Source organism: Dendrobates tinctorius, unplaced genomic scaffold, assembly GCF_039654945.1.
Source record: "Dendrobates tinctorius isolate UK_male_01 unplaced genomic scaffold, ASM3965494v1 ptg000144l, whole genome shotgun sequence".
Lineage (NCBI taxonomy): Eukaryota > Metazoa > Chordata > Amphibia > Anura > Dendrobatidae > Dendrobates > Dendrobates tinctorius.
The window spans coordinates 1227325-1240477 of record NW_027361811.1 but is presented as its reverse complement, the minus strand read 5'-3'; the positions used below and the strand labels follow the sequence as shown (position 1 = coordinate 1240477).

Here is a 13153-nt window from a genome sequence, read left to right as displayed (position 1 = left end):
AGAAGGGCCGGAGATGACGTCACTCTCACGAGAGAGTGACGTCATCAGCGGTGTTTCGCGCTAAGCATTACTGGGACCGGAAGATGCCGGGAGCGTGGTGAGAGGAGAGAAAGAGTCCGGGGGCCGTCGGAAAGTGAGTATATCACTTTTTTATTTTAACAGAGACTCTAGAATACCCGATGCGATAGAATCGGGCCACCATCTAGTAGTTACATAATAGACAGCACGGTGGCTCAGTGGTTAGCACCAGGGCTGTGGAATAGGAGCCCATTTTGGTGGCGTCAGAGTCGGTGTCATGGAAATTGAGGAGTTTAAGACGGAGGTTTGGCTTACCGACTCCACAGCCCTGGTATGAGGGAGTCAGAGTCGCGGAGTCAGTGTCATTGAAATTGAGAAGTCAGAGTTGGAGTCGGAGGTTTGGCTTACTCAATCCATGGCCCTGGTTAGCACTGCAGCCTTGTAGCACTGGGGTCCTGGGTTCAAATCCCACCAAGGACAACATTTGTTAGTGTGTTCTCCCCGTGCTTGCGTGGATTTCCTCCGGGTTCTCCGGTTTCATCCAACACTCCATAGACATACTGATAGATTGTGAGCCCCAATGGCACTATATAAGCAATGTATAATAGATCATTTACAACAAAGCTTTCCAACCCTTTATAGCTTGTGAAATGTAACTTTGGTGTTATGCCGTCTAAATTGGCAGTGTTTAGAAAATGTCGGCTGTGATGTAAATTTGTAGTGCTCATGGCTACAGCTAAGGACTCCTATGGTGACACTCAGAGCAAGGGGCTGCAAACTGGAGGTGATTGGGGACCACTGCATTAAGTATAGTTATAGATGCATATAATAAAATGATATATTATGTTTAGTTTCATGGCAATATTTAATACATATTAAAGTTGTCTCTTTTTTTTAATTTCCAGTTGATTTTTGTTTTTTAATTAATGGAAATTTTCGCTCAGGGGCTCAAGTTTTTGAACTGTAAGAATTTGACCCACTTCTAAATGTTGAGACTTCTACTTAGATTAATCATTATGATACTGCATAGCAAAATAGGAGGTTTGTATATAAGTTGCTAAACTATGTATGACAGCTAGGCAGTCAATATACATTGTCACTGTCAGTAAGATCATGCTCTAATTTCAGACCACATGATTAAAGGGAGTTTGTCAAGGCAAAAAAAAATATTTTGAATTAGGCACATGAGCATGTATGCCTCTTTTCTAAGTTATTCTTCTTACCTAGTTTCTTCCTCTTGACTGACTGACAGTGCTCACGGCTACAGCTGGGCCAGCTTTTCTGGTCTGAAATCCTATTTATAGGCTAACAGACTAAGGATCAGCCTAGAACAAGCCATATTTTGTGCTTACGCTGATATTGAGCCCAGTGGCGCATGAGCTGGTTTTCAAGCCAGACAAAGCTCATAATCAATGTAAGGGAATGGCTGATTGGTTAGAATGACTGAGAGAAGGTGCATGGGTCTGCCCACAGTGCACCAAAAAAAATAGTTTACTGGGAATTCAGACCATTTATCTATATATATATATATATATATATATATATATATATCTGAGTGTATGTATGTGTGTGTATGTATCAAGCCATGCCCACTCCAAATAGCCCCGCCGACTGGTGGCTAGAGAGTGGGGTTGCAGGGGGAAAGTATGGGACAAGGCTGGAGAGCGGAGCTGCGAGGGAGAGAGTGGGACACGGATGGAGAGCTGGGCTGTGGAGGAAGAGCGGGACACAGATGGAGAGTTGGGCTGCGGAGGGATAGAACGGGACGGCGCATGGAGAGCCGGGGCTGTGGAGGGAGGGCGTGTTGGAGGGTGGAGAGCTGGGCTGCTGAGGGAGAGAGTGGGACGGTCAGTGGAGACGGGCTGCAGAGTGAGAGCGCAGGACAGCGAGTGGAGAGCGGGGCTGTAGAAGCAGAGAGCGTGTCAGTGAATGGAGAGCTGGGCTGCTGAGGGAGACAGCGGGGCTGCAGAGCAAAAGCGGGGCTGCTGAGGGAGAGAGCAGGACAGCCAGTGGAGACGGGCTGCGGAGGGAGAGAGCGGGACAACCAGTGGAGAGTGGGGCTGTGGAAGGAGAGAGCGTGTCGGTGAATGGAGAGCTGGGCTGCTGAGGGAGACAGCGGGGCTGCAGAGCGAAAGCAGGGCTGCTGAGGGAGAGAGCAGGACAGCCAGTGGAGACAGGGGCTGCGGAGGGAGAGAGTGGGATGGTGGATGGAGAGCGGGGCTGCTGAGGGAGAATGCGGGATGGCGGGTGGAGACCTGGGCTTCTTAGGTAGAGAGCGGAACAGCAGTTAGTAACTATGCCCGGGCTCTTCAGCTAGTTTTGACAATAAAGATAAGATTCTTCTCAGTGCAAGTTATCCTATATTTTGAAATGCTTAGTTTTGAATGGATTTTTGTCTTGACAGACTCCTCCTTTAAAGAAGCACTTCCATCAAGTTTTTTATTCACTTAATATATTGCAATCATCATATTATATAGCACTGTGTACTTATAATTACTCATTTTGTCCTTCTATCCAGTTAATTACCGTAGTTAGTTCTTCTGTTTTCTATGCTCTGTATAGAAACAGGAAGTCTCTTGTCCCTGCAGAAATCATTCTTCTCTTTAACTCCTGACCCGGCTGCTCCCTCCTCCCCCTGTCTTTGACTTTTGCAGTGTCTGGTAACTCATACTGACAAAATTGACCTCCTATTTCTACATAGAGCTTAGAAGGATTTAGATAGTCAGTTGTTAATCACGTGATGTCACAGACGTAATGAAAAAGAGAAGAATTAGTCGGGTAGAAAAGCAGAATGAGCAATTGAAAGTATGCAGAGCTATATAATATGATGCCTGCAATATTGCAACAGAACAAAAATGTTGATGGGAGTGCTTCATTAAGGAGAGGTGCCTCAATTCTATTAAACTGTGCCTTTACTGTATAGTGAAAAAGAAGATCACCGAGTATAGGTAAAATAAAAAGTGTAAGATGAATATTAATCAAATTCACACTATATACAAATGGTCATGAGATGAAACATCACTTTTATTTCAACTCATTAAAATCTCAAAAGTAAAAAAATATATAAAAACATATACAACAGGCCAACATATATGTCTCTGATGGGCATCTCTGTGAATGAATGGACACCGCTCCCCCTGACCTGAATCAATCATCCTACTAACAAACTGACTTTAAAGCGAAGTTTTATACATCTTTATTTTTCCTTATCTCCTGTTGACAACAAGTATGTTATCCTCGTGAACCTTTGGGGGAAACACTTTGAGATTAAGGCATTCTTGGGAATTAGATTTATCTGTGATTCATCCATGTTTTTACTAGTATAATACACCATGCCTGGGGGGAGTAAGTGCTTTTAATATTGACCTGCAATCATCCACATAATCACATTATATATTGGAACTTTTTGGATCAATCCATTAGGCCTGTTGATGAAAACACAGTATACCAATGAAACTTAACGTTTTTGGTAGATACATATTTACTTAATATATAAACCTGTATATGTGGTTCACCCTGGCAAGTTATTTGGTATTGCATTTGTGTCTGAATGTTAATACTTTAGTCCTGTGATAGGGCTCTATAGGGACAGTCAGGGAAAGCCATCTTTGAGCCGGGGTGTCGTTAGCATACTTTGTAGGGTGCCAACCTTTGCTGCAAGGGAGGGACAGTACATATATTTATCAGTGTAATTAGAGCCCCTTTTTTGTATGGGACATTCCCAGGCATATACCGTATGTTGGTCTGGTGTATATGTTTTTAGTTATTTTTTTTTCACTTTTCAGATTTGAGTGAATTAAAATAAAAGTGATGTTTTATCATGATCATTTGCATATAGTGTGAAGTCTGTGAATTTGATTACTGTAGAGTGCTACAGTGTTTTAGAGAAAACTTGTAGTCAGTGTTAAAGGAATTGTCCACTTTATCTTTGGAGACGTGATATTGTGGCACATACTAATATATATGCATAACAGGTCCTCCTTCAGAACTTTTTAGTGCAGCTTTCCTAACACACTGCACAGCTCTCCTGTCCACGAAAGCACGTCTTAAAAGGAGCATGTGACCAGACCTGTCCATCAGCCTTCTTCAATTGAAAATCAATACACATGAGTAAGCTGGTTTTCAATTGCAGGATGCTGCTCAAGTGATCTGGTCACATGTTCTTTCATATTAGCAAGTGCCACCAAATTATGTACCTAACATTCTTCTTAAAAATAAAGTGGACAACCCCTTTAAGTGCAAGAATTGGGGAAAAATGTCTACTACACATTTTCCCTCTGCCTTCTCTCAGTCCTACTGTACTTGATTTAAGTCCTTCCTCTTTATGAGGCTGCATACATTACTGTTTTCTTTTTTTGAATCATTAGTCACTCTCTGACATTGATTTGCCCCACTGGGATTTTGTATTGTACACCATCGTTTGGACAGTTTGTGAAGTCAATGCATTGATCATAATGTGAATTTTGATATATCGTAGCCCTTGTATACTAGGCCAGGTTTAAAGGGGTGCTCCAGGGAGATAAAAGATTCTTGTACTGTTCCTGCACTCATACACTTTAAAGATGAGATGCCCAGTTCTATTATCTTTAGAACCATTGTAATTCAGGTTGACAGCAGCTGCTCCTTACTGCTCCCCTCTCCTGTCTAGGACATTACCTTACACACCACTGTGAAGCCCTGCCACAGGCCATGTCCCCTGTTCTGTGCACAAAAACACCTATTATCAGGAGACTGGCTGTTCCTTACAGTGGGGAGATGAGCACTGGTGTGTGACTGGGAGGGGGGAGCAGTGAGGAGCAGCTGCTGTCACATGGAATTACAAGTGTTCTAAAGATAATAGAAGTGCACTGGGCATCTCATCTTTATAGTGTTTGAGTGCAGGAACAGTACAAGAATTTTGTATCTCCCTTGAGTACCCCTTTAATACTACTTGTAGGAATATTAAATGGAGATGACCCATACATTTTCCCATACATACATACACCCTCGTCAATATGTACTGTAGAATGGATTGCTAAAGTTTAAAGTAAAATGGAGTCCCCCTAATACTACATTGCCATACATGAGATCAAGTGACTTCAGTATGAGTTGCTATTTTTTTTTTAAGATCTGTCATTTTTTCCTCACCCCCATTTTATGCTACCACCAAACAGACCTCTTCATAATCCATAAACCATCCTCTATTTTTGCATCCTCATTTGTTTTTAGTCTTTGTATAAATGTTGTACGTGGAGTGGTTTTCATATTCTTTCAAGCAAAATTAATTTCCTGCCCTTGTCCACCAGTCATCGTCATTGGTTCATTGGATAATAAAAAGTCAAAGTTTGGTATTAACACACAGTAAAACTTTGCTTTCTTAATTCTTGAAGAAAAGTGGACATACAATTTATGATGCTAAGGTTGATGGATGTGTTCCTCCTGCCATCTTTGTCACAAAAATGTGAAATACAGCAGCTTAATGTGAAATCCAAAGATAATTTCAAGGGCTGTTTTTTACATCAAGACCTCCTTGCTCAACCCAAGCTGCCTAGTGGTGTTTTGATAGGTGACACTGACTAGCTTTTAACAAGCTGTAGGAGGAAATGTGAAATATGTCTCAAGATGTTACAGGAAGAGTGTAAGTGAAACTGATTGTTACAGTGATGTAAAAGTAAACTGACATAATAGTTCTCTAATGACATATCATAGTTTTTCTATATCCAGTATATGTATGCTTCTGCTGCTTCCAACATTTAATCACTTGCCATTAAATTTATTTCTCACAAATGTCTTGATTTTATTGCCATAAAATTTCTGAAAGTGAATGTCACCAGATTCCACATTACACACGACAAACATTATTAAATAAATCTCATAAACCTAATGAGACTGTTGTACTTACTTTGAAAATACCTGGCAGAAGGGTTACATAATCCTGATGAGTATTTTATGAGTCTAGCTAGAGCTCGACTCATAAAATGCTCGTTTTAGTGTTCGGCAGGGAAATCTTCAAAAAAAGATTATACAGTCATTTATATCATGTATTTTCAAAGTAAGTACACCAGTCTCATCAGGTCTAAGAGATCTTTGTTGTCTTTTGAAGTTTTATTGTTACTGCTGAGAGATCCATGCTAACATTGTACCACAGGTTTATTAGATTAATTCAGTATACTTATAGTATTTTCTTTTTGAGTACAGAAATGTAACTTGACCGATGAAGATGATGTTTCACAACAAAGCAGGGTTGAGACAGCAGAAGACATTAGCCCTATAATGAATCGAGTAATCCACAAAGAGAAAAAAGTCCTTCATGCTGGTAACAACATGTTTTTGCTGGGTGAGACACCTAAAGTTATAAGAAAGTAAGTACAATTCATCTATAAAGGAGGATAATGTAATCTGATTGTAATGTATAGCCTAACCTATTCATGGCAGCAAGATTAACTTGTTAAAGGGGTGTGTTCACCTTCTGTCATAAGGTGCACACCCATCCTCCTGATTGCCGAGGGCGGTGTACTCCTGAAGATTGACAGTATGGCAGCATGGCATTGCCTTTGCAGAATGGGAATAGCACTGGGACACTAAAGCTGGTCAGATTGTTGAGTCCGGCTTGTTTCAGGGCAGCGTTTACCAGCTGTTTAGCAAACAGCTTGCAAGCATGTACTTTTTGCCTAGGACACTGGTCACACTTAGGTGTCTGGTTATACCAAGGCAACCAGTAGTAAATGATAGAATTTAAAATCCCTCAGTTCTTGAGAACGAAGAGAATGTTTAATAACAAGATTGCTAGATTATTTATTTTCGCAATCCCTTTTCAATTTTAGCTATTAACCCTTTCATAACCTTGGACGTAGCACAGGCAATCGAATGATTGCAGCTTCAAGTGTCCTTAGGAGACTATTGAAGTCAGTAAAAAGTAAAAAAAAAAAAAAAAAAGTTCAAATCACCCCCCTTTTGCTCCATTGAAAATAAAAATAAAAAAAACAAATTTGGTATTGCTGCTTTCAGAAATAACCAATCTATCAAAATATAAGGTAAATTAATCCGATTGGTAAATGATGTAATGAGAAAAAAAAATCGAAACCCCAGATTTACATTTTTTTAGGCTGCCACAACATTGCAATAAAATGCAGTAAGAGGTGATCGCTACCCCAAAATGGTATCAATAAAAACATCAGCTCAGGGCGCAGAAAATAAGCCATCACCTGGCCCCAGATTCTGAAAAATGGACACTCTACCGGTCAAGGGAAATGGCGACATAAGCAATTTTTTTTTCTTACAAATTTTGGATTTTTTTTTTCACCACTTAAATAGAAAAATAAAACCTATACATGTTTGGCATCTGCAAACTTGTAGTGACCTGGAGAGTCATAATGGCAGGTCAGTTTTAGCATTTAGTGAACATGGTAGATGAAAAAACAAAGCTAAAATAATTGCGAAATTACACTTTTTTGGAGAATTTAACCCACCTGGAATTTTGTTCCCATTTTCCAGTACATTATATCGAAAATTCAATGGTGTCATTCAAAAGTACAATACGTCCTGCAAAAATTACAAAAAAAGCTAATGCGCAAAAACAGACAATCGCAAGGTGCTGAAGGAGTTAATGAACAAGAGACAACCCCTTTATTATGCAAGAACAAGTCCATATAATATATTTAGTATCTATTACAATGTGCTTTCCAGAAGAGTAAACCTAGGTATCCATTCATGGAATAGAGACTAACAGTGTGTCCGTTTGGCCTCTGGTCCTTTTCAACTATTTGGAATAGTAGTGCAATGTGCTATTTAATACAAATGTATCTCACAAAAATAAATTATTTATTTTAACAAGGAATGTATGGGTGACATTTGTCACTGTGGGGCTAATCAATAGCAAAAACCAGAGGAATGTGTCAGACAATCCTGACTACCAAGATAAAGTTAAATAGGCTGTGTGAGAAGATGACATTGATGACAAGTATAGCTGTGATGACCCCTTTTGTATAGTAGGAAGATAGTTCTATCATATGACACTATTGGCCAAAGTTTAAAGAGAATCTGTCACCTATTTTTTGCTGTATAAGCTGCCGCCACCGCCATAAGGGGCTTATCTACAGCATTCTGTAATGCTGTAGATAAGCCCCCGATGTTAGAGTGCAGAGTACTGCAGTGCGCAGGCGCCGGATCTCTTCTGGCGCCTGCACACTGCAGTACTCAACAGGGCAGAGCAGTGCTCCTGCGTCGGAGCCGCAACAGGAAGCAAAGAAGAGGACGTCATCACTAGAAGATGGGAGGCGCCGGACCGCAACCCCCCGGACCGCCCCTGAGTGAGTATAATCTAACTTCTTTTTCTTATCTTCCAGGTTACATCGGGGGCTTATCTACAGCATTACAGAATGCTGTAGATAAGCCCATGATGGCGGTGGCCGCAGCTTATATACCAAAAAAATAGGTGACAGATTTCCTTTAAGTTTGATTGCACGCCTATGGTCATAACTGTGCACAAATATGGAGGGGACTCAAAAGCTCCATTATCTACACACTAACTAAGATGAAAAATGCTATATTTGCTGTTTTCCAGTCACAACATCTTCCTTAAAAAAATACAATAAAAAGCAATCAAAATGTCATGCGTACCCTCTGCCCACTGCTGTTAACTTCTGAAATGTCATTGCCATTATGATGCTTCTGTGAAGACCATCCTGTATCTGGTGCATAGTTGCCAGCCGTCTGTAAATTTACAGACAGTCCGTAAAAAAACTCATAGCGTCTGGCAGAAAAAAGCACCGTCTGTGAATTTTACCCCCACCCCTACTGTTTGTACTGTGCATGCGTTAAAAAAGGCTGCCATGCGCAGTAAAATCAGGATGTCAGGAACCCCGCACTGCACTTGCTCACTGAGCCAGTGCGTGTGTCCTGAGTACAAAAACAGTGCTCAAAGATACCTGTGGAGCAGGGCAGCAGCGGTGACGATGCATGCTTCAGAGTATCAGGACCTGAAGCATGTGACTGCTGGGGGCGTGGCCTAAGCTCCACAGAGCTAGGCTCTGCAGGGAAACTCCTAGAAAGGTAACTACAGGACAGTGTTACCAAGGGGCATAGACAGAGACAGAAACCAGATGAACCCCGCCTTAAAGCACAAGATAGCAATACAGTACCAAAGGGTTAGACAGAATGGATTGTCAGGATGTAGCAATAGATCAGAATACCAGAAGGGGCAATAGATGGTACAATAGGGACAAACTAACGGAGTAACTTTAGCCAAGCCAGGAGGTCAGAACCAGAAAAGACAATGGTACCAAAACGAGAGACGGAGTATAGAGTGATGGAACAGACCAGGTCATTCACAGGAAGCAAACAAGCAACGCAGAATACACACACACCAGGGGTCAGACACACCAGAAGAACAGTATAGCTGACAGAGAACCCTGGTAAAGAGTGAGTATAAATACCCCTCCCAGATCCACAAAGAGGCCACGAACACTTAACTGTTGTGAGCTCATTTTCGGGTTTGCCTCTGGCTTCTGGTGAGGGTTATGGAGCTGGCTGTGCTGACAGAGGAGTAGTGAGTTCTCTATCTGGACTCCCTCTGTTGGTGAAGGGAGGTAATGAAGCTGATTTAAATGGCAGAGACCGGCCACCTGAGGAAGAGGACTGCGATTGGACATCAGGAGTTTCTGATTGGATTTAAGGCAGCCGACTCCCTAGTTTCTTGCTGATGATTTTTCCTGACTGTGGCTCCTGGTTTCCAGTTTGGTTCCTGCCTTCCTAAAGCTGAGTTTTCTATGCTAGTGTTCATATGAGTTTTTGTCTGGTTTACTTAGTTTTTGTGTTCAGCCAGCCCTGGCTGGGACTGGGCTGAATCCCCATTTTTGTCTCTGATCAGTTGATCTCTTTTGCTCTGTCTTCAGAATATACCTGAGTGCTGATATAGTGATTTGAAGTCTAGTGACTTCAGGGCCTTTTTTCTATCAGACGTGTTCGACATTCTTTTTGGCAGGGTTTTTTGCGTGATTGCAGACAGCAGCTTTTCTTTCCTGTCCTTTCTAGTTAGCGAGGGCCCCATCGTTTGCTCAGCCTATCTTTCTACCTGTGTCTGTGTTTTCATCTTGTTTCACCGACAATACATGTTGGGGACTGTCTATTGCTTTGGGGTCTGCTCTGGGGCAGTTTAGATTTTCCCTTTCTTTAGGCTTATTTAGTTCTCCAGCCGTGACTAGGCGTCTAGGACCACCGTAGGCACGCTCCACGGCTACTGTTAGTTGTTGTGGATAGGATCAGGGGTCTGCAATCCGCTAGTTACCAACCTCTCCGGTTTTCTGGGCTTAGCTTGCTTTTTGTTTTTTCCTCCTCGGTGACTCATTCATAACAGAATCACCAGCCATACCTGTTATGAATGAGTCACCGTAGGAGGCAAAAACAGAAATGCTAGCTAAGTCCAGAAAACCAGAGAAGTTGGCAGCTATCGGATTGCAGACCCCTGAACCTATCAACAGCAACTAGAAGTAGCCGTGGGGGGTTCCTACGATGCCCTAGACCCCTCGATCACAGCCGGAGAACTGCCTAGCCTAAAGACAGAAAGGGAAATCTAAACTGCCCCAGAGCAGACCCCAAAGCAATAGGCAGCCCCCAACATATATTGACGGTGAAGCAAGAAGAAAAAACACTAACACAGATGGAAAGATAGACTGAGCAAATGATGGGGCCCAAGCTAACTAGATAGGATAGGAAAGCTGCTGTCTGCAATCCGCGAAAAACCCTATCAAAATAAGAGCCAACAGACTGACAGGGAAAAAGGCCCTGAAGACGCTAGGCTTCAAAAAGACTATGTCAGTACTCAGGTATTTTCTGAAGACAGAGCAAAAAGGCAAAAAGGAATTCAGCTCACCCCAGCAGGGAATGGCAGAATCCAGAAAACAAGGCAAACTAAAACCAAAACACAAATGCAAAAAGGCAAAGCAGAAAACTTAGCTTTTGAGGAGCAGGAATCAGACTGGTCTCCTAGAATTCCACAGAGAAATCACCAGCGAGACAGAAGGGCGTCGGCTGCCATATATCCAGTCAGAGATCCCCGTCGCCCAGTCATCCTCTCCCAGCTCAGGTGCTTGGTAATCAGCCTCACTACCTTCCTTCACCAGACGAGGGAGTTCATCAGACCTCAATGGTGAAGGGGAAAATGAACTCATAACAGTACCTCCCCCTTGAGGAGGGGTCACCGAACCCTCATTCACGCCACCAGGGCGATCAGGGTGAGCCCGATGAAAGGCACGCACCAATCTTTTGGCATGAATATCAGAGGCAGAGACCCAGGAATTATCCACCTGACCATAACCCTTCCACTTAACCAAATACTGGAGTCTCCGTCTAGCCAGATGGGAATCCAGTATCTTCTGTACCTCATATTCCATGTTACCTTCAACCAATGCAGGTTCCGGAGGTGCCACCCCAGGAACTACTGGTTCAACAAACCTCTTCAACAAGGACTTATGAAACACATTATGGATTTTAAATGTGACAGGAAGAGCCAACCGAAAAGAGACCGGATTAATGATCTCCAAAATCTTTTAACGCCCAATAAATCTAGGCTTAAACTTAGGAGAAGCTACCTTCATAGCGATATTTTTTGATGATAACCAAACCATATCACCCACCTTAAACTGGGGACCAACGGTCCTATGTCGGTTGGAAAACCGCTGGGCCTTTTCCTGGGAGAGAGATAACTTATCCACCACTTGGTCCCAGATCTGGTGCATTCTCTCCACCACAGTGTCAACACCTGGGCAGGCAGAAGGCTCCACCTGCCCTGAAGAAAATCGAGGATGAAACCCAAAGTTACAAAAAAAAGGTGACATCAAAGTGGCAGAACTAGCTCTATTATTTAAAGCAAATTCGGCCAAGGGCAAAAATGAAACCCAATCATCCTGATCAGCGGAAATAAAACATCTCAAATACAACTCCAAGGTCTGGTTTGTTCTCTCCGTCTGCCCATTGGTCTGAGGGTGAAACGCAGAGGAGAAGGACAACTGAATTCCCAGCTTGGAACAGAACGTCCTCCAAAATCTAGACACAAACTGAACTCCTCTGTCAGATACAATGTTCTCAGGAATCCCGTGTAAGTGAACCACCTGTTGCAAAAACAGGGGCACCAACTCAGAAGAAGATGGCAACTTAGGGAGTGGTACAAGATGAACCATCTTAGAGAACCTATCACAGATCACCCAAATAACAGTCATTCTCTGAGAGACAGGCATATCAGAGATGAAATCCATTGAAATATGGGTCCATGGCCTCCTGGGGACCGGCAAAGGCATCAACAACCCACTAGAGCGAGAACAAGGTTTAGACCGGGAGCAAGTCCCACAGGACTGCACAAAATTCCTGACATCACGAGACAAGGCGGGCCACCAAAAAGACCGACTCACCAGATCTCTAGTACCAAAAATACCTGGGTGACCATCCAATGCAGAGCAATGAACTTCAGACATCACTCTCTTCTTCCACTGGTCAGGAACATACAACTTTCCACTGGGACAACACTCAGGTTTGTCCTCCTGGAACTCTTCCAGAGCACGTCTTAAATCGGGCGAAATGGCAGAAAGAACTACCCCTTCGCCTAAGATGGTAGCAGGCTTGGTCACCACAGGAGAATCAGCAAAGAAGCTCCTAGAAAGAGCGTCAGCCTTGACATTCTTAGTGCCAGGAAGAAAATAGACCACAAAATCAAAATGTGTAAAAAACAAGGCCCATCTAGCCTGTCTAGGGTTCAAGCGTTTGGCCGACTCCAGGTAAATCAAATTCTTGTGGTCAGTGAGGACCACGACTTGATGTTTAGCTCCCTCCAACCAATGTCTCCACTCCTCAAATGCCCATTTCATGGCCAACAGTTCCCGATTCCCCACATCATAGTTACGTTCAGATGGGGAGAACTTTCGGGAAAAGAAAGCACAGGGATTCATTTTAGATGTTACAGGATCCTTTTGGGACAAAACAGCTCCTGCACCAATCTCAGAAGCGTCCACCTCTACCTGGGACGGGAGTGAGACATCAGGTTGCCGCAAAACCGGGGCAGAAGTGAATCTTCGCTTCAGCTCCTGAAAGGAAGAAACAGCCTCCGGAGACCAATTCAACACATCAGCACCCTTCTTAGTCAGATCAGTCAATGGCTTGGCAATAC

At 42.9% G+C, this 13153-nt stretch overlaps 1 protein-coding gene across 2 annotated transcripts in view; it reads left to right on the top strand.

Annotated features, from left to right (window-relative positions):
• Positions 1-13153, top strand: part of ERCC6L2 (ERCC excision repair 6 like 2) — a 243374-nt gene that overhangs the window by 200477 nt on the left and 29744 nt on the right. For both annotated transcript variants that reach the window (XM_073545954.1, XM_073545955.1), the window contains one exon: positions 6196-6359. In XM_073545954.1, coding sequence (XP_073402055.1) covers positions 6196-6359 — 164 coding nt within the window. The remainder of the gene's footprint in view (positions 1-6195; positions 6360-13153) is intronic.